Source organism: Empidonax traillii, unplaced genomic scaffold (genome assembly GCF_003031625.1).
Source record: "Empidonax traillii isolate 1590-97213 ecotype Southwest subspecies unplaced genomic scaffold, ASM303162v1 scaffold142:size1213974, whole genome shotgun sequence".
Taxonomy (NCBI): domain Eukaryota; kingdom Metazoa; phylum Chordata; class Aves; order Passeriformes; family Tyrannidae; genus Empidonax; species Empidonax traillii.
The window spans coordinates 844,238-869,739 of NW_020955335.1; the positions used below are offsets into that span (position 1 = coordinate 844,238).

Below are 25,502 nucleotides of genomic sequence, written 5' to 3' on the forward strand. Positions count from 1 at the left end.
GGGATCGAGCTGCCTCCTTCCATGTCCATCCCATGCAAGCTGACAGTCAGGCTACCTGCAGGCATCCCTCACCACCCCCTTCCATCCCACACACAACCTTCTGAAAAATTCCTTTCCAGACAGAATTCTTCACATCTGGCTTCAGTGCAAATAAATACACCTTCAGTTTAAGGCATGAGGAGACAACTGTAATTTCTTTGGGAATGGCTTTTCACAGAGTGGGGGAAATCCAAAGTGCTTTTTCTTCTAGAGAAGTTTTAAGATGGCCTTTTCAGCGTCTCTTGTTGATGCATGAATGCACTCTGCAGGGAGAAGCTTCCAGTCAAGGCTCCTGTTGGCTCCAAATGAAATTGTAATTAAAAAAAAATTAAATGACAGCACTATCCATGAAAAGCTCTCGCACACATTCACTTGAGCAATGTTATAGTACCAAGGGCTTTTGCATGATCCATGTACCTAGCCCTGACAAGTGCTAGCAAGGAAGCAGTGCTTTTGTACTGCTATTTCACTGTGAGATCCCACATTTGCAATGCCTTTTGGCAGTAGGTGGTACACTCAGCTCCAAAATTAATATATTAGTTCAAGCCGTCGTACAAAATGTAGTATAAATTAAAGCATGGCTGTGTTCAAAGCCAAGCTACAGCCTGGCTTTGGAGAGCAACCATTTACATAGGCAGGTAGTGATAGAGCAAAAAGGGATGGTTTTAATTTAGAGAAGGTTTAGATTAGATGTTAGGAAGAAATTATTCTCTCTGAGGGTGGTGAGGCCCTGGCACAGGGCAGAAGCTGTAGCTGCCCCATCCCTGGAAGTGTTCAAGGCCAGGTTGGACAAGGCTTAGAGCAACCTGGTCTAGTGGAAGGTGTCCCTGCCCATGGCAGGGGATTTGGAACAAGATGATCTTAAAGGTCCCTTTCAACTCAACCCATTCTATGATTCTATGGCAATACAAGACCCTGGTGGGTCACAGATCATCTTGCTTTTCACCCTGAATAGCAGCATCCAAGGGTTTAATTGCATGTGGCAGTAGCTGGTCATAACACTTGGAATTTAAAAAAAAATAGTGAAATAATTGTTAATATCAGTATGAAAAACTGTTAGTCTGTTTCTGTGGTCATAGATACAGTTTGTTTTGTGGTTATGAGTTATACAGTTCCATTAAAACTCACTCTGTTGGGTGTGCTTGCTGAAAGTCGAGGGATGGAGAGGCAGAGATCGTGCAGAGAGCAGCACTCCCTGTCCAACCATGCTGCTTGCAGGACTATTTGATCTTTATTTTTCTTGTTCCTCCACCTCTGACCCATTGTTAGGCCTGGGAGAAATCACAACAGCATGGTTGAGCTTCACCTCCCATCTGTGACTCGAGGGGAGGTCTGGGGACACGCGGTTCCCTTGAGAACATCCAGTGCTACTGAGTTGGTTTCCCTTGCAGGTGCTCTGGCTGCTCACTGGTTCTCCCTTATCACACAGATTTTCATCAGTAACCTGTGAATAATCCCACCACTGTAATGAAGCTGGCAGAAAGCAGAAAGACTTGAGGCTTGGAAGGAAAAAAGGAGAAGAAAAAAAAGGAGAAGAAAAAAAGGTCAAGAAAGAAAGGGAAAGGCAAGTGGCTGGTATGGAGACACTGGGCTTGCTGGGTGCTAAGCCCCATGTTCGGGACACCCTCCTCTGTCCCAGGAAGTAGAACCCCTTCAAAAAGATACATGGACCAATTTAGATGCTTAGTATATAAAGGTTGCCATGGCAATTTGATGCCCAAAGGGATGCACATGCTCCAGACTATACATAAGATGCCGTCTGGACCAGGATCCCACAGGCTCCAAGATAGTAAATTTTGTCAAAAGGACATGCTTTACCTAGTCAGGGTAATTTAAATGTTGGGTTTTGTCGCAGCTGATGGCTTACAAACATCTGAAGTGTTCCTAATATAGTCATCTTAATGCAAAGTTTTTGACTGTGAGAGTTGTAAGTGGCTACTGGCACTGGAGGGGACTGAGTGTGCCTAAACCCTTTGCAAAGCTTAACATAAGTTCCCACAGCAAGAGATATGAGGGGCATGAAAATATTACACTTCAAGAAAAGAGATTTAGGAGGCATGTGAACCACACCAAGGAGTTCCAAGTGGACCATTCAGTTGTTAAATTATGCTGAGATGGCGGCCACTGAGCTCCCTGCACTGACATGTCAGAGCAGGGTGCAAGCAGATATCAGTGTCATGTGCTCTGGGGGAAGATGATGCCTTTCCAAACACAGGATAGAAGAAAAGCCTTCTAATTTTGGTTGGTTGCTTTTCAAATGAGGCTTGTTCAGATTCTCTTTGTCACACGAGCTCATTGGGGAACAGCGGGAGGAGGAGGTAAAGGGAAATTAGTAAGGTGGGGAAGGTGCCAATGGGAAGTGGATATTGCATGGGCGTAGGAAAGACACTGATCTTCTGAGCCAGAAATATTTGCTTTTGAATAAATAAGAATCTGTAACTGCTTTTACAAATGAAAATTATTTAAAACATGAGCAAGTATTAAGAGCTGCACAACTTCTGACTACTTCATGCTTTTATCATCCGTGGGTCTGAAGCTCACTGAACTAGTGTGGTGCCAGAGGTAGCCCCTCATGACAGTCTCTGAAAAAACATGACCAAAATGTTGTTCTTCATTTATATGTAGTTGGATATTTCTGTCAGTTCTGTCCTCCCATCACAGCATCCTCAAAACAAAAAATAATTATTCCCATATATGGGTAAAATGCCCTAAGAATTGCTTTCTTTCATAGCGAATGATTGTGGCTTGCTAAAACATGTAGAAAACCTAAATCAGCAGCAGAAGTGGCACAAAAGAAAAGCTGTCTCCTCTCCACTGGCATAATTCTGCTTTCCCATAACATCAATAACCTGAGCTAGGTCTTTGCTGAGTCCTTCATGCTTCTCCAGCACAGAAACTAGTTTCTTGGCAGAGATTGAAGTCCCTGGTTAAAAACAAGCTGCACTCAAAATTAAGAAGAGCAAGAGAACAAGTGGTCTCTTGTTTGGCCCATCATTGCTCATGGCTTTGCAGGACAAGAGCTGCACCCTCTGGGTGATTTCTGGCAGCATCACTTTCTACCAGCTCTTTCTGGTGTGCAGTCCCAGCATTTACCACCTCCAAACCCAGGCCCTAAACCGAATAATGAACATTTTTAACAAGTGAAATTTCTTTCTAATATTAACTCAATTAAGAATTTCGGTTTCAAATAGCTAATTGAAATGCTCTTTTTTTTTTTTTTTTTTTTTTTCAATCTGGGAATAGAGCACTGATTTGTTTCACTAATTACAAGCCAGAAGTTTGGAGTGCCCTTTAATGAGATACTTGACAAACAATCTTTGATTCATTTAACTTCAGGGAGGGGAAAAGCAAAATTATTTTAGCTAAGGCATACATTTCTAAAAATTAAATCTGTTCCTCAGATGTACTTGAGAAGATAAAAGAACACATTTGTTGAATAAATTGTTCTTGGTAGCCAAATTCAGGTTTGTCCTGTTGTAGTTGCTCAGTGTATCATGGCAACAAAATGTGAAAACACAGTCAGGTATTACTGTTTGCTTTCTTTTATCCCCCCCCCCCCCAACACACATATTTTTTCTAGCATTTTCTTGCTATTAGCACTGTTTAAGATTCATTTGGACGATATCCTTAATAAGATGCTTTAACTTATAGCCTGAAGGGGTCAGGCAATTGGTTGATCATTGTTGGGCCTTTCCAAATGAAATATTCTGTTCTGTTCTGTTCTGTTCTGTTCTGTTCTGTTCTATTCTATTCTATTCTATCCTTAGGTGATGATGCCTGTGCTGGATTTGAGGAGGGAGAGCAAATCCTCACCCAAATCATGTGGGATATTCATGGGGGGCAGATGTGGGGGAGCCCATCCCACCCACCCAAGGCTGCTGTACCCATCAAACCCACTCCACAGCCGTGGTGAGGATGGGGGCTGTGAAGACCTGGACACCTTTCAACTGGGGCAGAGACAGCTGTGCTGCAGTTCCCCCAGGGTACCCCCATTTGGAAGGGTTGCAGCTATTGGGCTGCAGGAGGAAGGGGATGGCTGCGGCCTTGTAGCTGTCCCCTCTCCCCCTCTGAGGGAAGTCTGCACCCACTGCCACCTGTGTGTGCATGCAAAGCTTTGGAAATTTCCATTTTAATAAAAGTAACCTTGGAGGAGCATGAGCAATAACCTGTCTGCTCTTTGGCACTGACAGTTTGGTTGCCCTGAAAAATGAGATTTTGCTACCCCAGCGCAGCGCTCTTGTTATCACCCCCAGCTTACATCAGCAGCGTTTATTGGGAGACAGCAGAAATAATTCTTTAGACATTAAGCAACGTCTCGCTCCTGCTGTATCAGGCTGGCTGGATGTGATTACATCAGATCCAGAGGAAAGCCCAATAAACTGAGCCCTGATTCTCTGGGCTCAGATATTTGGTCCATTTACAGATGCTTAGGTTGCTCCTGCCCAGCCTTTTCCAATCCTTCTGCCTCTTGAAAATCCGACTTCCTAGATCTGACCCATGTACTCTCTACTCCTGTGTTTTATTAAGGCATGGGTACATTACACATGGATCCATCCCCTGCCTGTTCCCAAGCTTAGGTTTTCTCAGCTGTGACTCCAGGCTCTGGTCCCTGCTCCAAAGGGATGGATTGTCCCCCAGGGGAGGGTTGCTGCAGCCACTCTCACAACAGGATGGTCTGACAATCCCATCCCTTCCAAGATAAAATCAATATCACAGAACTTCATTCTTCATCACATCTAAGCAGCACTCAGTCCCAATACCCTGATTGTACCTTGGTTCATGCTAACTTGGCACGTTTCATCTCTGAAGGCCATTGGTTCACAGCTCTTCTAAATCTTCAGCGGATACTTTTGTGCTGCTATTCCCACTTCTGCCATGGGACTGATGAGGCTGTTGGAGCTTGTGGGAAATCCTGTGCTGCAGTTTCTCCTTCACCTTTCCTCCTTCACTGAGGGTTCTCTTCCAATACCACTTGGAGCACACCTGGGAGAAAAAATTATAATGATTCATTTGGACTGAGACTGTGACATTTAACTCCTTTCTCCTTCTTCCCAGAGTATAAATTTTCAGCCCAAAGCCATGCAGACGTACTCCAGAGAAGGAAATAATCTACAGATGTTGGTTGTTCCCAGCTCTCTACTCACTTAAGGGGCCAGTGACAACTACTTGGGTTCTTGCCAGATTTCAGGGTGGACTCACCTACAACTTTGTATTTTAGCATTACACCACATCAGAGTTGGCCAAGTATCTACAGAGCTATGAATTGCCCCTTGAGGTGTCAAGACAGAGGGATCCAAAATTCAATAGCTATTATTTCCTAAATATTGGTGCCCTCAAGGCTTGTAGGACTGCCTTTCAATAACTCAGCCTCCTGCTATCTAGGACAGTGCTGTATAAAGGAGGACACATGGTAAAACAGGACAGGAATGTGATTTTTCTTAAATATTAAGAAGCTGTGGCTGCCCCGTCAGTGGAAGTGCTCAAGGCCAGGTTGGATGGGGCACTGAGCAACTTGGTCTAATGGAAGGTGTCCCTGTCTACGGCAGGAAGTTGGAATGAGGTGATCTTTAAGGTCCCTTTCAAAACAAAACATTCTGTGATGATTCTATGATGTTAAATAGTGTAAAATCGCATTAATAAATAAACCCACAGATCTGCCTGAGGGCAGTGTGACCAGCTTCTCTGCAGGGTGTCATTTTAAAGAGTGATGCCAGCCCCCATCCTGGCTCCTGTCCTCTGCTGGTTCATAGCCTCTGGCTCAGCACAGCCTTGCCCTGGGCACAGGAGCCTCTGCAGTCCATCATTACAGACATTGCTGGGAATGGAAGGTACTGGGGGCCCAGAAAATAAGGGCCAGGAAATGGTGCAGCATCCCCGGCTCTCCAATTCCCCTGCACATGTTGGACTGGAAGGGCTGGGATTTGGCTTAAAGCTCACAGAATGTGTCTCCAGGGGAAACTAAAGAAGCAAATTAACAGCAGCATCTTTTATTTTCATAAAGCGCTTAAAAGCACCAGATGCATATAATCTTTATTTTTTGGCTTTCTAAACTTAGGCTTTCACATTAAATGGCAACTGGCGCTTGGAAAACTCATATTTAGCGCTCTGCAGAGGGAGAAAAGTGTGGGCCAGATGCACTGAGTTTATTTTCTCTAGGTCAGCTTGCACAGCTTTGGTGACACCAATTAATACAGATTTTTAAAACCGCACAGAAAAACGGGCAAACACCACTGACCTTGCTGTTCAGCTATGTTTGAACAGCAGAGCTTATGACCAGGATGGGGCTCTGCATGGCTGCTGCTGCAGCTGGGTTTGCACCCACAGCCTGGTGGGAGCTGTCACTGCAGAAGGAGCATTTGCTGGGACACTGCAAGCCAGGAGAAGCTGCACTGATTTGTAGCTGACAGCATACTTAAAGTTTAATTTTCCTTAAAACACCTCTTGAAAATAAAGTCATAGAGTCAGAGAACCACGGAGTGGTTTGGGCTAGAAAGGTCCTTGAAGACCACCTAGTTCTAATCCCCCTGCCATGGGCAAGGAAGTCACAATTGTTGGTTTGAAATGGCAAACACATTGCTGGTCTGCTTGTTCCTCTTGCATGGCTTTGGCATCACCCTTTGAATCACAGAATATGATAGGTACTAAAGACCATTCCTTGGGGAAGGGATTTGTCTCTCATTCCCTCAAAGTGTCTTGGGAATGGTGCAGTGTATGGAGAGAGAAAAAAAATGCAGCATGTGCTGCCTTTCCTAACAGTCATTGTTCTGGCTGAACAGTTTTAACTGTTGATATGAAATCTTCATTTCAGTAAACTCTCAGCTAAATGTCAAACTGCAGCCATTCTTCTTGTAACTGTGCCTTTGAAAGCATTGTTATTAATACCTTTGGTATTATTTTATATTACTTTCATAGTTTGAACTGTTAAACAGTTCATTTCTCCAAGTTCAGAAAGAAAATGTCTTTATTTAACTTAACAAAGTTCCTTCTTGCTAAATATAAAGAAACAAAGAATAACTTGAGGCAAACATAGGACAAATATTTTGTTAGTGTCCCGAACACCAAAACACAATGTGACAGCAGATATGGGCCAATGCTTTTTGTGTTCCCTAGGATAAAACTGCTCCTAACAGGGCTGCAGAGGGTGCACACAACTTGGAAAATTCCATTGTTTCGGTCCAGGAAAGGAAGGGATAAGAAGCCTAGCTGCTGGCAAGAAAACCAGCTAAAAAGCAAAGTATTCTATAATGGTAGGGTTCTATAGGCGAACTGCAAATGATGCTGCCCATCGCCACGTGCCACACACTGAGACAACTATTTCCAACCTGTCAAGAGCTGCATTTCCTATACAGCCGTGGCAGTGCCATGGTGTTATTAACACAGAGATAGGGCTCGGTGTCCTGATGTTCCCAGGGTGCTGGTGGCCGCGCCAGGGTGTCCTGGGGGACAGCCGGTGGGGAGCATGCAGGGGAGTGACAGCGGAGATGTTGGGCAGTGTCGGAGCTGCCCCTTTGCCTCCACAGAGGCTGCCACGCGAGGTTACAGCTCTGCCTGCTCCTTCCTCGGGCAGCAAAACCTCCCCCGTGACGCCACGTCGCAGCCCCGGGGGTGGGACAGCAGCAATTCCTGGGAAAGCGGCTGGACGAGAAGGTGGGAGCACATCCCAGGACCTCGGTGGCATCACTCCACGGGAGCCCAGAGCCCCGCGGGACACGGACCACTCCACGTAAGTAAGGCCTGCGAGCGATCGCCAGCGGAGCGGATTCCGTGGAGCCCCTCCGAGAGGGATCCCTCCCTCCTTCCCTCCCTCCTTCCCTCCCTGGCGTTCAGCGACAGGCGTAATCCCGTGCTGATAAACCCAAGCTCCCGCTGCAAATAGTTCACAGCTGAAGGCACGCTCGCTTTGTTTTCTGCCTTCCCAGGGAAAGTTTAAAGGGTTTTACGGCGAGTTTAAAGCAGGTTTCACTCTGCCCGCGCCTGCACAAACCAGGGGCGGATCAAGTAACCGCAACGTAAACACAGTGTCTGCTTCCAAAACTCCTCGGTCTTCTCAGGGAGCTACGTATAAATTTGATAATTACTGAAAGGAACATGCCCAAGTGAACATTACTATCCAAAAGTTTCCATCAGCCTGATTCAGAAACAATCCTTTCCTTCCTTTACTCGTTTTTTAAAGCTAACTGGCTGCAATTCAAACAGCAAAAACACAGAATCAAATAAATGGGGCAAATTCAAACAGCCAAAAGCTTAATGAAAGAAGCGAGACAAATTCCTTGAACTGCGGCTAACATGAAAATGAATCTCAGCTGTTCATTAGAGACTGCTGAGCAGGGGACATCAGCAAATTAAATCATGGGAAGTAGAGGGAGGCAAAAAAAAAAAAAAAAAAAAGGTTTATTATCTTAATCTTCTCTTATTAACTGCAAAATATTTTCTCAAGATTGAACATACTAAAATATATTAGTGGCAAATGGCAAAGCCTCTTTTTGCTATAAAACAAAAAGTGAGTAGTTGGGCAGAGCAGAAGAATGGGTAAACAAGGAATACACTACTGTGCTTTCAAGGTGGGTTAATAGTGAGTAGTTTTCACATGAAATACATCCAGGAGTTTTCTTCCTTACTCTTTCTGGCAAAATTCGTACTTGATTTGCCGAGGTTAATTCAGACATTGCTGGGAGTTCAAGTGCAGGTCATCTGGGTCAGGGAGGGGTTGTTGATCAGAGATTGACAAAGTTTTTAAAGCTCTCCCTTTAAAACTCTCCCAGCCATTATCAGGTCTTTCTCATCATTGCTCTTTAACATTCTCTGTTTTGCTGGTTTTCCCCTTGAAAGCATCCTTGCTGTCTGAGAAAGTGGGGAACAGCCAAAGCTGGTCTGCCTTGGAGACAATATAGGTGGAAGGTCACACCTCGGGTCCTGCTCCAGGGGTTTTCAGGACAGGCTTAAGGACACAATTATCAGACATTGCTAATTGATTTCATGGCTCTGGTAGCAGCACGTACTGGAGGAGGTGCATTGTCCCCAGCCTTCACCATGATCCTTCCTGCAGGAACCTTTGGGACATGTGGAGATGTGGCTCGTGGGTTACAAAACCAAAACATGTCATGGCTTGGATATTACCTTTGTCATGAGCAGCGAAGGAAAATGGGCCGAGCCAAACAACTTTTGTTGTCATTGGAAAGGGGGCAGGAGAGGGAGCTGGAGAACTGCAGCTGCTCAGCATGATGGCTGTCCCTAGAAATTGTCCTTCAAGGAGGAAAGACAAGGTGATGGCCAAAAAATGTGGAAATAGCAGGAAGAAATCATCCCAAGCCCATCTTTCTGCTGGTGTACAGGGGAGAAGGAGTTGGCAGTGTTGTGTATGACATTCTCATAAACAAGCGAGGAAGATGTGGCCTTGATGAGACAGATAATGGGTGGGTGGAAAACTGGTTCCATAGTTAGAAAATCTGTGGGAAGTTCACTGCCAGAAGGGGAGGTAATGGCAAGTATGAACCAGAGCCTGCTACTCACTTGTGTTTCTGTTCATGATCTGGAGGAGGGACAAGACTGCTGTTTGATGTGCAGCTGGGAGGGACCTGAGCACAACAGAGACCAGAACTATAACTGAGAGGGCCAAGAGAAGTAGTCTGGGAAAAGCCCATGGCTTGTATTCAAGTGGTCATGCTGGTGAGAGAAGGCAAGGGGTCTCAGTGGGGTCAGGGAAGCCATCCTGGCATGCCAGGAGTCAGGGGATGTCAGCAGGTGGGAGGCTTGGCTGGAGACAGTCCAAAGAGAACAATAAAAATGATGAGAAGTGGCTGAGACGTAACCTCTGCAGGAAAGCCGGAGGAGATGGCAGGAGACACTGTGGGAATGTGGTGCAGTCTTTAAGCAAGGGACCTGAAGAGGAAGAAGGTTCCTCTTTCCCCATTCCAGTTAGGACAAGATGTGATAGACTTAAACTGCAGTTTAAGAGAAGATGAAGACATCTCTGTGCACTTTTCAAGCTACAGCCTGGCATTTCCTGGTAGCACACTGCCTGCCTTGCTCCTGACTCCCTGTAAGCCAGGTTTAGCACAACATCTATTCCTGTAACTCACGTGGCTTTGGTGAATTAACTACTTACCCATGGGAATTGTACCATTATCTTCAGAGGAACCAGAGGAATAAAGTGCATTTACAAGGTTTTTATTGTTTTTACCCCACCATCAACATTCCCTTTAAGAACATCAAAAGACTAAAAATACACATAGAGACATCTGCCAGCATCTCTGGAGATGAGTGTTGCGCTTTCTTGTAATCCAGACCCAGCCTCTGGAGCCTCTCCATGCCTTCACAAAACAGGGGAAATTTTCTTTTGTTTAAGAACCACCTGAAGACCCTTTTACTGGGTTTTGACAGAGTCCTGTGTCAGCGCAGTTGAAAAATGCTGGCACTTCCTCTGCACAGATTAAAGATGATGTATTACCCTTTGTTGCTTGGACCCGATTCAACCCAGATTGTGTTGCAAAATTGCGTAACACGGAGCGAAGTCCAGACACGTGCTGACTTTTCCCCTCTGGTGTTTTTTATTCCTTCTCTAGGTCTGCGAGGAGACCTGTCCCCTCCTTCCTGCACCCTTCTGACCCCCAGCATGGCGTCGCCCATGAGGAACTTGCTCACCGACCCCGACAGATACCTCCAGTCGTTCCGCCTGTTCCTGGAGAAGTCGACGGAGCATCAGAGCATGCGGGAGTTCATGGAGAGGCAGCTGCCGGATGTGATAGCGAGGTAACACCGAGGTGGCCACACCGAGCTGAGGGACAGCCTGGGGTACGGTTCCCATGGTGGTGACGGGCTCGGCTGGGCTCAGGGGGCTGCCTGCAAGAGGCAGATTGCTGCTCCCTGACAGCTGCCCCATCTGTGGGTCTCTGATAGGGCTTGGCTGGAGATTCCATTTACGCACACGGCTGGATGGCGGCTCTCTGGGACGGAGCCTGCCTAGCAGGGAGGAGATAAGGCTGCATTGTTTCCTCACACACAAATACAGCTTACCCTGAATCAGCTCTGAAAAGCAGTAACAGATACTACTCACTAACGTTAAATTTGATTGAAAGCAGCTTTTTAAAAGTAATCTTTTCAGGTAATATTCAGAGTCTCTCTGGTGTGGCTGAATAATTCTCCTGCTTTGCCTGCCAGTGTGTGTCCTTTGCTGGACCCCTGGCTTTGCAGGCTGGCACAGGAGGTGGCAGCCAGCTTTAAATCCTGGCTCTGGGGAGGCTCTCTTCAGGGCTCAGGGTTTCATGGCTCTGCCAAAGCCTCCCTCAGGGATTTTAAGAACATTGCACTCTCCTCTCTTCCTCCCCATTTTGCAAAATGTAAAACTTCTACAAATAGTTTTTAAGCTGCTGGTCCAGACCCAGGGAAGTCTCTGTTCCTCAGAGCACAGACACAGAGAAGGCGTTTACCTGCTTCTGCTTATGTGCACTCATAATAAAAGCCTCTACAAATCACCAAAATAGCGGGAAATGGGGAATCTCCAGAGAGCAGAGCTCTGAATCTGATCCCTCCTGCCCCCTCCTGCCCACTGTGCCTCTACATGCACAGATTGCACTGTGGTTTTGTCCTGCAGATTTTAGTCTTCGTGGGATCTCCAGTGCTTCACATCTTGCATTTAGCCCTCTCCACTGGGAGCTCTACTAACATGCATAAATAATGTTTTTCAGTATTGGAAATGGGAAATCTACAATCAATGTTCTAAGCGTTGGTGGTGGAGCAGGTATGCTACTTCAATATTGATATGTTTTTACCAAAGAATAGAGGATTAAAAATTGCAAGAAGGAGAAGAGTGAGAAATAAGTCTTTTCTTGAAAAGTCAGCTCCAAGGGACAGATGGTGGTAGTTGGTGTGGGACCATGTCATCTAAAAACAGCTTGTTCCTCCCCACCCTGATTTTTTTATGTCCTCCACAAAAAACTCCCTCTGCACCCTCACTCCTGAAGGGCAGAGAGAAGCTTGAATTGCCCCCTTAGTGTTTCTTCACACACCCCCAAAAAAAGTGCCATCATGTCTTAGGTTCCTCAGAAAATTAAATTTTTACTTGCATTGTAACTATTTGTTGAGGTGATAACTCCCCATCATTGCTATGTGACAGCCATGGCTGAACTCTGCTTTGCCTGTACTTATTTGCTGGCCCCAGTCAATGCAGAAATGCCTCCTGTATCTGCTGTACCCCAAAACACTGGAGCTGAACATAAGATCCCAAAGAAATCCAGCAGAAATCAGAATTAATAAGTATTTTATCTCAAGTTCACTGGATGGAAAAACAATACCAGTAAGATCAAGTGGTTTCTTCTTGTTAACTTCTTGCTTGAGTTCCCTCATAATTAAAACCTGTTTTCTGCTCTGCCTATTAATTCACCACACTTAAATGTTATATGAGGAGTTAATTTAGCTCAAATGCTCTAGTCATACCATCACCAAAGACTAATCTCAGTTTTGTCAATCTCTCCTCCATACAATAATTGTTCATAAATGGTGGGCTTTAGTTAGAAAACAGACAGTGTGACAGGGGAGGAACATTGCTCTCCAAACAAAGGAAACCACTCTTCCACCAAAAAAACCCCAAACTTTTTAATGGGAACCCTTTACTTAGTGAGGTACTTCACTCCCTGACCAGGGACAGACCAGCTTGGCGTGATGGACATTCAGTAGTCAATAATGCGCAGTCAAAACTCACTTTGTGATGTAAAAAACCCCAAATCACCCAAACCCATCTGTTCCCTGGCTTGTTCCCATCACAGGTTCTTGTGAGGTCAGGACGGAGTTGACTCCCAAATCCCTGCAGCCAACCCTGGCTGATGTCAGAGGGCGGTGACGGATCTGCTGCCCCGGCCCCATCTGCCCTGCTCTTCACGGGAGGGAGCATGGAAGGAAAGCATTTCCTTTCCACTTTTCCCCCTCTGGAGGCAAGGAAGCCATTTAATGCAGGATCATATCCCATTACACTCGTCTGCACATGGCGCCTGCCTTCGCCCACAGCCGCTGCTTTATTAAGTTCACACTCCAGCGCGTCGCACTCTGTACCTTTAAAAACCATAAAAGTCATCAACACTGCTATAAAGTAGCAACTGTGCCATAAACTATCCCGTTACGTAAAATGTTTAATTAGAAACTTAATGGTGAACATAGTGGTAGCCTTTAAAAGGTAATTGTGTTGGAGAGTTTAAATAATTCGGATAGCCTAATTGCCAAATTGTTGATAATGCAAGCTGCCACAGATCTGACTGTAAAATGCCTCAGGGCACTTGTTTGCATATAAAAGAGCTGACTGAAGTCAGTTAAGGCTGTGGATTAAATTATGAATCAAAAGGGTGGTTTTTTTTTGGTTAAAGAAAATACAAGGGTGGTTTGGCCACAGAAGAGTGGAAAGGAATATACTAACCTATCTGCATATGGAAATACAAAATTTGAATTTTTGGGTTTTTATCAGGTCCTGCACAGCCCTTTCAAATGGCTAAATCGTTTCACAGGAAGTTGGTAAAGCAACCAAAAATCAAGTTGTTGCAGTAGTTTGTTACAAATTGACTGTTCCCAAACTTCATCATGGCAGCCTGCAGTCAACTGGCTCTGCTCTGATTTTTCAACAGAATACAGGGTTTGCAGAGATAGCAAAGCTGCAGCTGTTTCTGCTGCTTCAGAAATTCAATTTCCCTCCCTCAAAGAACGTGCTTCCACTGATGCCACGTACGTGTTGGTATTAGTGGTTGCTTTGAGAAAGACGTGTAAGTCTGAAAAAATGAAACTCTTCCTCACTTTATATATTATGCCCTCTGGGCACTAATGAGCAATTTAATGCCAAATATTTTCTTTCTGCACCTCAAATATTTTGTATAATGGAGCTAATGCTGACGTAGTGGGAGTTCAGGGGCACTGAAAACCATGAGGGTGTGCAGAGGCTGTGCTGGCCCTCCCTCCACAGCCCCTCAGCAAGGGCCTGTCTGGCCATCAGAGCTCGCTGTGTGATCTTCCATTCAGTACATAACTTCTTGTATTTGCAGGGAGTTTTATAAAGTGGAGTTGTGTGCAAGCACAAATCCATCTTTCAGGGCAATACATTTGCCTGTAACATGACCCCTGGCTCTATTATTCACTGCAGTTACCCTCTGTTTCACTCTTTCTACCTTAATTTATTCCTCTATTATTTTTTCCACCTAAAATCTATCCAAGCACAATAAGCAGAAGTGAGCTTGAAGAAAGCTAAGCAAGCCAGCGGGATGTTGTCCCTGGACCCATGCCTCAGGCAGGAATATCATCTCCCTGAGTTTCCTATACACAGATGGGGTGAGATGCCAAGAAATATGGCAGCTATTTTTGAATTTTGAAATGTTGGATCTACTGGTGCATCCATCAATAAAATGATTACAGCTGGCATGAACAGTGTTTAGAGAGAACTATTCCTCACCAAAAAGAAAAAAAGTACAGTAATCTCTGGGGTATTCTGTAAACAGGGTTTGGATAAACACAAATGGTATGTGCTCTATTCATCATTCTTTTGGGAAAAGTCACAGGACACTGAAGACAAACAGACATGAATATTGTCTCTGATTCCAGTGTAAACACATATTTTCTTTGCCCTCCCCCACATGACCTTGTAACCAGAGAGACACTTGGCTGAAAATGCTCTTACTGACTCCTAAGGAATCCTGCCAGGTTCTCTGGTGACTTGGGACCATCAGAACTGGCACTGTCAGAGCCATTTAGGATATCTCCCAAGAGGTTAGACCATGCCCAGAAAATGTGAGGTCAAGCCACAGGCATGACTGCGGCTGATTTTCCCTTGGCACTGATAGTGGCAGTCAGAGAGGAGAAATGAAGATAGCTGGAATGGATATTTAAATTTTTCTGAAATCCTAGAGCTCAATCTCCAGTGGCAACCTACTGAAAATACAAATCTGCACGTACCTGTGTGGTACATCTTCTGTACATAAACAGCAGGCACCAGTCTTCAAAACTGGGGATGTGATGGTGGTGGAGATCACATTTGCCTGAGCTCTGCTTTCATTTTGTATTTCGTGTCTCCTGCTTCTCTAGGTGAGATGGACCTGCTGATCCTCTCAAAAATACAAGCCAGATATCCCGGGGTCACCATCAACAATGAGGCGGTAGAGCCAAGTGCTGACCAAATCTCCAAGTACAAAGGTATTTTTACATTAAATAAATTAAATTTACATTAAATACGCTAAATGCATTTAAAAGTGTTGAAAGCTGAATGACCCTACATTCAAATGTTTTCTTGTCAGAAAAGTCTCATAAAAGTAAAAAATATTCACTATTTTATGTTTTTTCTGCCATCATTACTTCTCAACAATGTTCGCTCTTGTTAAAATCTTAGTCTCTCACGCTGCAAGGACTCTGCATGGCTTGGCTAGACAGACTTTAAAAGCCAAACAAGGTGGGAACTGATGGGTGATTGTATGGGAATAGAGTAAAATCCCCACATTTCAGATCGTTTTTCTCCTTCAACTTGCACTGAATCAGGATCCTTCCTCGGCATCAAAGGGAAAATTTTAGAGTCTCATGGTAATTCTCTGACATCTTTAAAATCGTTTGCAACAAATAGCTAAACCTCACAGTGGTGCACTAAATTAGTTACCATGCTTTGAATTAGAAAACATGTTCAGGAAAGCAAGACTGATAGGAAGCTCTGGGGCTTAGAGTTTGTTTCCTTCCACCAGCCCAAAGGTCTGAGCAACACTCAAGAAGAAATGCGAATCGTTCTCCAAGGAGGACTGAGTGTTAACAAGGGTACTTTGGTCAAATTGCCCTACAAAGTGAGCATTAAATAGCAATCCTCAGTTTGATTATCACTGGATTAACACCTACCAGGCTTTACCTTAGCAGGTAATTATGGTGTTGTGTGGAGGTGACACCAGCTACATGTAGGAGCTGTGAGAAGCCCAGAGCACGGCACACCTTCCCAGAGAGGAGCTGCTGAATGGATGTGACAGTAATGAATGAACCTCATCAGCAGACTGTGTTGTTGGAAATGCTCCAAACCATAGTAAACACCAGACTGTAAAACCACACTGTAAATCTCCAACTCTTGCTCTTGCTTATGTCCTTAAAAATGAAGCATTCTCAGTATGAAGCAACTTGTGGAAGTCAAAGGAAAAAAAAATATCCCTTTCTCCCTGCAGCGTGGGAATTCAGAGTCACTGGAAACACCAAAGGCTCCCAATAAAAACATAAATTTTTTTATATGTCTCTGCATTACATGGACCTGATCTTTTAAAAGATGGAGATTTTACAGTGCTCCAGGCTGGAAAGGTCAAGGATGGGCAACAGAGCATCTGCTCTGTTTACTAGATATTTGTGCACCTGCACAAAGCATTTCTGTCCTGTCTGGGCTATGTAGGATTGAGTTTGTTCTGAATCTTCCTAAGTGGTCCCACCAGCTACCACCAACAGTCCTATCCTACTTCAGTGAGCTTCTTTTCAGAAGAAAGTTAAAGAAAATATAACATGTTGCCCTTTTTTCAAGTTTTATGCTAAACTAGAAATGAAATATTCATCTGAATTTCTTTCTTTCAACTTTCTTATTTGGTAATTAATCACATCCCCAGTAGGTACTGTTAATTAGGTTTCTGAGGCCTAAGATTTTCCATGGAGAATTAGAAACATTATCTGCACTTCTGAGGATTCAGGAGTTATGTTTTCTGCCTCACCAAATACTTTCTCCTAGGAAAGTGGAAGCCAAGCTCACAAGAGAAACTTCATACTGGGACATGCAGTGGTGACAAACCCAGGTTTCTCTTAGGCTGAGACATATGATGGAAGCTCCATAGCCAGGCTGTGACTTTCCTTCATTCATGGTCCATGGCCTGGTGAAGTCCTTTGGTGACTATAATTGGAGTGTTGGTGTCCCCAGGACTGAGCTGCCTTGCCACTGCCCAATTACAGGCAGATCAATTTTGATGGCACCTGTCAGGGGCACATGACCAGCTTTGATCCAAACAATCTGGGGTGAACTCAAGAGAAAATTAAGGAAACTTTTCAAAATGGCTTCAGATGAATCTTTGGGCAGAAAATCCAAACGAGTTTGTTTTTTCTGAAACTTTGACTTTAAAGGCCCACTCTGGCAAGCAATTCAGTTGTTCTTGCAGGCAAACTAGCAGTTGAACTGAACCAGATTGCACCAGATTATTGATGATGGGGATATGAACTGCTGCTGGATGATGCCTGAGTTTAAAACAGCAAATGAAATCTGAACTGCAAGTGCTGGGGCCATTGACTGATAACTGGAAATTACCAGAGTAACAGCAGCAGCATCTGAAAGAGGTGGCCCATTTCCAGCCACGGAAGAATGGAGATAAGCACTGATGGAGCATTCCTCATCTGTCTGGCGGGGATGTGTCCTAATCAGAGCCCAAAAGGAGAAACATTGTTGGTAGTGGTGTAGAGGCGCTGGTCTTAGCAAATGGTGTTGTTTTGAACATGTGTTCTGTAGCTAAGGCTCAGTCTGCCTTTGGGCCATTTAAGTTTTAAATTTATGCTAACTCCAGCGAAGCACAGGAATTGCATCCAGGCTAGCTTTGTCCTGGAGCAATCCTGGGTGCCAGGCAGGAACGCAGTGAGATGAGCTCCATATGCCAGCAGATGGACATTAGTATTCCAGCATCCCCTAAATTATGAAATTATCTCACAGTTTTGCTCCCATAAAAAAAGGAAAGAATGCAGTGATGAGCCAGGCCCTCAGTGTAACTTATTCTTTGAATCCACTTCTCCAGCTTTCTGCTTTCCTCAGTTGCTGATGTGCATTGTATTGAGGTCTGAAAACATTCCATATATTGCTCCTTATACTAGTCTTTGCTTTAAAACACTGTCATCCCTTTTACCTGAAGCAGTTGGCCAAAACTGTGCACTTTTGAAAAATTATTTCAACACAGCAGAAGCCAAAATGTCAAGAGGTAGGTCCTTGTTTACCGAGCAAAGCTCCTTCCCTCTTCCACCATCCCAATTACACAGTCTCAGAAGGAGACATTTGCTTTCTCTGCCATTCTCAACCCTTTAATTGTGCTTCTCTCCACAATAACTCACTCTTTGATCCATCCTCCAACTGCTGTATTTATGTGGGGAAAACCCTCCACCACAGCCTGGCTTCTGCTCCGTCATGTGGGTTTTGTGTGGCACTTATGTGATGGGACCATCAATCCTTCTCCCATTCAACATGAAATATGCTGCTTGTGGCCTCATGAGCCAATGAACATATTTTAAATTAACTTGAGCCAATCTTGGGAAGAATTTATTTCTTTTTTTTTTTTTTTTTTAAATCATGCAAAGACCAGAGGAGCCAAATGAGGGAGCAAAGGGAAAAGTATCAAGACACTCTTAAGACTTCATCCTACAAAGCCCTTTACAGCCTCCTCCTCACAGATGGGCTCAAGGTTTTAAATTACTGTTGTGTTAAACTGGTACCAACACTCTCTACCTAAATATGACTTTTGGATGTATTAAAGCTCTGAGTGGAAATCAGTCCCATATTTGCAATTGAGATAACTCTGCCCTACCTTCTCCCGTGTTTAAGAGCGTGTGGCTCAGACATCAAACCTTGGGAACATAAAGTTTACCTGGCACAAGGAGACAGCTTATGAATATGAAAGTCGAATGAAAGCAGAAAAGAAGTCTAAAAAGTGGGACTTCATTCACATGATCCAGGTAAGAGTCTCTGCAAAGTAAATGCTATCAAAGTCTTGGCTGTTAAAAGTATGCATGAAGTATGTGACCTCATTATCCACTCTAAGGGGGAGAAAGGTGAGTTTACTTCCCAGTAATTTGAAGTACTTCAGCATAAGTGAACTGCAAAAATGAAAAGCAGCTTTGAGCACAGTAGTCCTATTAACCAGGCTGTGGGTGGCAGTCAACTAAAAATACATTTTAACTAGTGTCTTCAAAAGCTCCTTGTCCTCTCCATGAAATTGCCTTTGTATTTCCAAGTTCACTGAAGCCATTACAAGCCATCTTCACTGAGAAGAAAGGTGAATCTCTTTATCTCGGGTTAATGAATGAACATGAGCTTGGTCCTGGGAGAGCCAGAGAGCAGGCACGGCAGTGACAGCCTGAGCCTGCAGTGTGAGCCCACTGCCTGGCATCTTGCTAACGTGCCTTGCTGTCCCGCTGCTCACCTGCCAGGATTGCCCCTTTTTGAATTATTTTACCACTGGTACTAGTTCTAATAGATGGCACTGTATGATGCAAGCATCTCTGCTTTTTCCAGATGCTGTACTATGTGAGAGATGTCCCAGCAACTGTCCGGTATTTCCACAGCCTCCTGGAATCGCAGGGAAAGCTCCTCATTATCCTGGTGTCAGGTGAGAGTTGCTCCACCAGCGCTGCTCAGTCAGGCAAGAGCTTTGGGGTTCCTGTGAGTTTAGCACAGGCCACAGAGGTGAAATGACATCCATTGAAACCTGCGTGGGTCATAAACACCAAGATGTTATGAGCCACCAAACCCACGTCGTGGGCACAAAACATCTTCTTGCCCTATGCCTTTCCCCATCTTACAGCCTGTCCAGCTGTGGATAACAGCAGAGGCCCCACATCAGGAGGGAGGTTCCATCCTGCAGCTCTCACTCGGAAGAGCTGCTCCATCCTCAGCTGTCTGCTGGAAAAGGTTTTCCAGGCTGGGCGCTGCATTGTCTCGCTCCCGGAGACTCGTGGCATTAAGCAAACAGCCACGGCGGGGCTCGGCTGTGCCATACAGCAGGTGTTACAGCACATATGGTTCATTTTCTTCTCAAACTGCCCATTTCCTTAATATCATCATTTTTGTGTAGAAAACAGCATTCTTAGGCCGTTTCAGGTCTCGTAGAGATGCTCTGTGGTCAGTCCAGCAGGAAAATGCAGGAGCAGAGTAAACAACGACCTTTTAATACTGTGAGCAAGGCATGCCAGAGGTACTGAAATGGTGGAGTTCAATTTGACTCTGGAAAGCCTTTAATTTGCTTTAAAAGCTATGGAAATTTTAGTTGTGTAAACAGTCTCATCTGATAATTTTGAAAGGGATGTTAAGCATTATTTGTTCAGAGGTTTAAGCTTAATTTCTTATTTAATTTGGCCATGCCTGCAAACTGTATTTGATGAAGTTGCTTTTTAGTTTGTTCATGAAGGATCCACAATACAGAGACAATTCTCTGAACTGAATTTATTCAAACTATTTTCTTTCCAAAATATTTTTGGTTCAAAGTGTTTTCAAGCAGTTCACGACAAGAAATCTGTAACAATATGATTTAAAATGACTTAAAAAACCTGTACTTGTTCTTTGGCTGAAAGAGAATAAATTGTAAAATCAGGCTATTTCTGATTACCTACACATATTTAATTGAAACTCTTTTTCAGCTGCTTAAGTTGTCCATTTGAATATTCACAAAACATAAATAAAGGAAGGAACACATCTTTGTTCAAAATTAAAATTATTAAAGTTCACTGAGAGGATTTTAAGTCCTTTCTGGGTAATGTGACTCCATGTTTTCTGATGGAGCAGAAGTTGCTGGAGCGAACAAAAAATTGGGAGAGAGAAGCAGGACTCAGAACAGAAGAAAGGAAAGCAAGGGAAAACCTTGGGGGAAACGAGAGAATAGAGAGAGGAAGGAAGAAGTGCCATGAAAATGAGCACTGAAGCAAAAAGAGGTACTGAAAGATCAGGAGAACAAAGCTCATTTTGAAAAAGGAAATGTCTTCTCCAACGCAAACACATCAGGGTGTGTTAATTAAAACCCAGTTTGTTAGGAGAGGGCTTGGGTCAGTTGGTGGAGTTGCAGTCCCTCCTGCTCTGACCCTGCCGGGAGAGCAGGCGAGTTGCAGGAGCTATGGATCTGTTTACATCGCCCTGAAAACAAAAGCAGTGCCATATGCTGAGCCTGTCGAGGGCCATTATAATAATGCTGCGTTCAGGTACTGTGTAATTGCTCGGCTCAGAGACGGCACTGAGTCACACAACACTGACACCAGCAAATTTCCTGCAATTAGCGCTCTGCATTCAATTTCCACCAGGTGAAAGAAAATATTGTAGCCTCTCTTCTAAACACCAAACTGTTTATTTGACTATAAATAACTGTTTGCAGATAAAGAAACTGCAAAACCGCAGAGCAACTGGTTTTGGTACTTAGGGAGAATTATAGTTGTAACTTTCAAGAGCTGCTCATTAGGCTCGAAGTTATTTTCATCCTGTCCAGTCATTGTGGGTGATCCTTTTAAAAATGATTTACAGCAGAAATACTGAATCAGACATCCAGGCTGAGGGAAAAAAAAAAAGATGTGAAGACACAACTGGGGAGTTTTCAGCTTACCCAGCTGTTTTTGCTTTGTAAAATGTCCCTTGAGAAGAGGTGCATGCACGGGTATGAACTGCTCTGGCCTCACCTGAGGGCTTTGGGGAGAGGTGCTGGAGCTCCAGGGTAGATAATGTGTCCACCCACTCCAGCAGTCCCCAAACTTGAGGCACAGAAGCAGGAAGTCAGCCGTCTCCACCATGCGCCCCAGGACACATCCCGACTCTGACAACTGCTAAAAAACCCACAGATGATCAAAACTGTGTTCAAATAATGTTTTTCCTTACTCCTGAGCATTTTTCTGGTGGTTTATCTCTTAGGAAAGAGTGGCTGGGACACGCTGTGGAAGAAGTATGCATCTTCCTTCCCTTTGGATGATCTCTGCACTTATATCTCCTCTGGTGACTTGCCAAAGATGCTGGATTCAGCAGGGCTGAAGTACCAGCTCTACGAGCTCCCATCCCACATGGACATAACGAGCTGCTTTATTGAAGGGGACAAAGAGGGGGAGTTGTTGCTAGATTTCCTGACAGAAACACTTGAGTTTTCTAAAACTGCTCCTCCTGAACTAAAGCGTCAGTTAATGGAAGAGCTGAGAAAGCCTGGATGCAGTGAAAACAGAGATGGGAAGGTGCTTTTCAATAACAGCCTGGGTGTAATAGTGATTGACCCGTGAATTAACCTCTTCTTGCTTCTTGATCTAAAGCAAAAAGTCAGATACAAACTGTTAAGGACTGAAATATGTTTTTTAAATCTTTTTAAATGGCTTAATTCAGCACTGATATATAATTTTTGGAGCTTGTTAAGAAATCAGTATTAACATCTGTTGTTCTAAGTGAGCTTTAATACCTGATTAATTCTACACTAATCCATGAATGTTTAACTCACTGGGCAGTAAATTGTGTTTTATCATACGGATGTTGTATAATCAGCTATAACTCAGACTATCCACTCAGGCAAAGTGGATACAGAAACCCAGCCATTCCCTAAGAAATAATCCACAACTACATGTGGTTTCATCATCTTCATTTAAAAACTCTCTACAGATCAGGCAAGCAAATTACAGCTTCTCAGTGCAGCTGGCAGGAGTGGAGGCTCACAGTGGCTACTGATGGGATTTCTTGAGCTTGTGACCTCAAGATCTCATACCTCCAGTTACTGTGAAAGTGGCCTCACACTTGCATGTTCAATGGTTTCCTTCTCCTGCCTCCTAAGCCAACTCCATGTAGAGGCACTGCTTCCTTTTTCCTGGATTTTTACTTTAAGACGATGTACAAGAGGGAAGCGATGGAAGATTGTTGAGGCACAGGGTTGGTAACAACTGTCCTGGAGAGGTGGATTTCAGTGGTGAGCCCCTATGCACAGTCTTTGCAGTCTTTGTCAGGAATCGGCAGCTACAGTCACACAGGACTTTTTTTTTTTTTTTTTAATTTTTTCTTATTTTTTTTATATTTTTTGGATTTTTAATTAACCATACAAACCTTCTGGTCACAGCATTTCCCTCAGCAGGCAGTGAAGGCCACGAAGGCCTGTGAGCTTTGTAACAAGGAAAATGTGAAAATAAAATGTGATGCTAAAACTGACCAGTTCCAGTAGCATTTTTTTTTTTCATTTTCAGTGGTGTCGTGTCAGGTAAATCTGTTCAATATACAGGGAGTTCAGCAAGAAGGTGTTTCAGTTCCTGCTCCATGAGAGGCTGTTGGGGTTGATGCATTTGTTTTGCTAAATGGTTTTATAGTTTTAGGAACTGTTTTGCTCTCTGTGAGGCACAATGCATAGTGGAATACAATATAGTCGCTTGAATGGATTTAATAGTCTGAATACTCAATTTGTCCCGTGAGACAGGTGTGATTTCTGCCATTGAAATAATTTGATTCAGTGTTGAAATGGTTTACTTTAGGTAATACTTTAGCTGCAAGAAATGATGTTTTATTTTTGCACACACATATCTGATACAATATAGATTATTAATGATATGAAGTCATTTCAGGAGATCATATTAGGCATTAATAGCTGTTTATATTCATTTTGGGGCAAATTATTTGAAACACAAACTTCTCCTAGCGCTCAAATATTAATTTCCAGTGTATTTTAGAATGCTTCCTCGATATTTCTCAGCTGTTGAACAGAACAAGATCTATTACCACTTTACACAGTTCTGTGCACAGACTCCTGCATTACAAGACCTCAGTATATCTGTGAGCTGCTACACTCACATGCCAAAGCAGGAAAGAAAGCAAATCTCTCATTAGAACAGATTGCTGCATGCATTTCTAATGGGAAACAAATTAAAGATACAATTATTTTCGTAGCTCTTTTATGTTGCCAGTGACCTTTTCTAAATGGTGCTTGCAGAGGAGGTGACCGCTGAATATTGCCACATCAACCCTGTCAGAAGTGAGAGATCTCTGAGAGCCACAGGAATGCCAAAACAAAAACAAAACCCCTCAAATCCAAAACAAAACCCAGCAATAAGATGCACATGCAGGTCCTGTTGTTTTCTTTTTTTAGCAGACTTAAAAAATAACCCACATGAAAAACGGAGTTTAGAGGTTTGGGGGGAGGTTTGTCCTGAAAATGCAGGAGAGAGCAGGAAAGATGAGGAGCAGCAGAGCTGATCTGGAGAGAAGAGAGGAGGATATGACCACACACACACACAAAAGATGTTCAATGTGAATACACGAGAGAGCTCCTTCCCCTCTTTTGCTTCTGAGGATAATTTCATTTAAAAAACTGGAGGAAAAAACACAGTAAGCTCCATTCTGTATATGCTGCTGCTTCTGCTAAGGGACTGGGGGAAAACTGAATCAGCAGAGCACCCTTAAGGGATAAATTATTTTTAATTTTAAATTTGGAACACTCACATTTCCAAGAAGTAAATATTACTTAGGAGGAAACGAGTATGGGGAAGCACAATTTTTTGCTCATTTTACCATAAAAACTGTAGGACATTTTGTAAATTTCTCAAACAGCTTCCTAACAGAGTGAAGAACCACATTTTCTTATGAGAATCATCCTTAATTTGTACAGTGAGATACTGACATTCCACAGCATGATTGAGGAGGACTGCAGTTTGTCCATGGACTGAGACTTACATGGCAATTTTTAAGTTTCCTGTGTGCTTTCTACACTGAATTAATTGTTTTCCTCTCAGAAAGTCTGCCTTATCTCAACCAGCAGAAATTACTTCCAAAAGCACGTCTCCTTGGTTTTTGCAAACCCCCAGGAAGATGTGTGGGCCGATGGGATGGGTCTTTGTAGAACCATAAAATCACAGAATGTTTTGGATTGGAAGGAACCTTCAAGATCATCCAGTTCCAGCCTCACTGCCATGGGCAGGGATACCTTACACTAGACCAGGGTGCTCCAAGCCCCGTCCTACCTGGCCTTGGACACTTCCAGGGATGGGGCACCAACAGTTTCTCTGGGCAACCTGTGCCAGGGCCTCACCACCCTCAAAATGAAGAATTTCTTCCTAATATCTGATCTAAAACTGCTCTCTGTCAGTTTGGATCCATTCCTCTTGTCCTATCACTACATGTCTTGCAGAAAGGGCAAATCCCAACCCCACATTTTCCTCACTTGCACCCCTAGAAAAATAACTTATAGGCTTTATACAGAGGTTCACTGAGAGCAGTGGTATTAAACCAGCATAACACTGATTGAAATGTTAGGCTTCAGGATACCTGTATTAAAAAATATACCAGAAATGATCCTGAAAGTTCTTCATGCGTGGGTGCCCCTTTCTGGCTAAATACACGTTTTAGCAATGAAATGTGACTCTGGGTAAATGAAATCCTTGATATTGCATCTATATATTTCTCAGAGATGGCTCTGAACAGTGTTTGTTTTCAAACTGGGAGACATTCATTTTTGTTTTCATTTCATAGGCACATAAACCTGGAATATACAGATTCTAATACAGGTACAGGAGAAAAAAGCTGGAGGGAGGGAGGGAGGAGGAGGAAGAGGAGGAAGCCTCCTTTGAAACAGCAGGCAAACACCCAGGCCTGTGTCCCTCTGATAAGTCAGAATGAGCTTGTGGCTCTGATGGCGCATCAGGTGATTATTTCCCTGTGTCATTCCCGTGGGAGGTTTGCTGTGCAGGGAAGGGAATAGCCCGATGCCCTCGAGTGAGGTACGGCTTGGGAGCGATGCCACACAGGGAGGCTGGGG

At 43.9% G+C, this 25,502-nt stretch overlaps 1 protein-coding gene across 4 annotated transcripts; it reads left to right on the plus strand.

Annotated features, from left to right (window-relative positions):
• The first annotated feature begins 7,655 nt into the window (after window positions 1–7,655).
• Window positions 7,656–25,239, plus strand: LOC114057695 (histamine N-methyltransferase-like). Of its 4 annotated transcripts, none has more exons than XM_027884321.1 (7): window positions 7,656–7,762; window positions 10,602–10,788; window positions 11,724–11,776; window positions 15,091–15,198; window positions 18,584–18,714; window positions 19,274–19,367; window positions 21,647–22,744. In XM_027884321.1, exons 2-7 carry the CDS (start codon window positions 10,652–10,654, stop codon window positions 22,000–22,002), a joined length of 879 nt encoding a protein of 292 aa, XP_027740122.1. In that variant the 5' UTR covers window positions 7,656–7,762; window positions 10,602–10,651; the 3' UTR covers window positions 22,003–22,744. The 4 variants fall into 4 exon arrangements, with proteins under 4 accessions (XP_027740122.1, XP_027740123.1, XP_027740125.1 ...); XM_027884322.1 differs by lacking the exon at window positions 7,656–7,762 and adding an exon at window positions 10,402–10,420; XM_027884324.1 differs by lacking the exons at window positions 7,656–7,762; window positions 21,647–22,744 and adding an exon at window positions 25,217–25,239 and having other exon boundaries at window positions 10,548–10,788.
• Window positions 25,240–25,502: the final 263 nt, after the last annotated feature.

Excerpts from the sequence above, each read along its gene's own strand:
- LOC114057695 (XM_027884321.1), top strand. The coding sequence starts at position 10,652 with ATGGCGTCGCCCATGAGGAACTTGCTCACCGACCCCGACAGATACCTC. Across the intron at positions 11,777-15,090 it reads AAGCGTTGGTGGTGGAGCAG|GTGAGATGGACCTGCTGATC; the intron begins GTATGCTACTTC and ends CTGCTTCTCTAG. Across the intron at positions 18,715-19,273 it reads ACTTCATTCACATGATCCAG|ATGCTGTACTATGTGAGAGA; the intron begins GTAAGAGTCTCT and ends TGCTTTTTCCAG.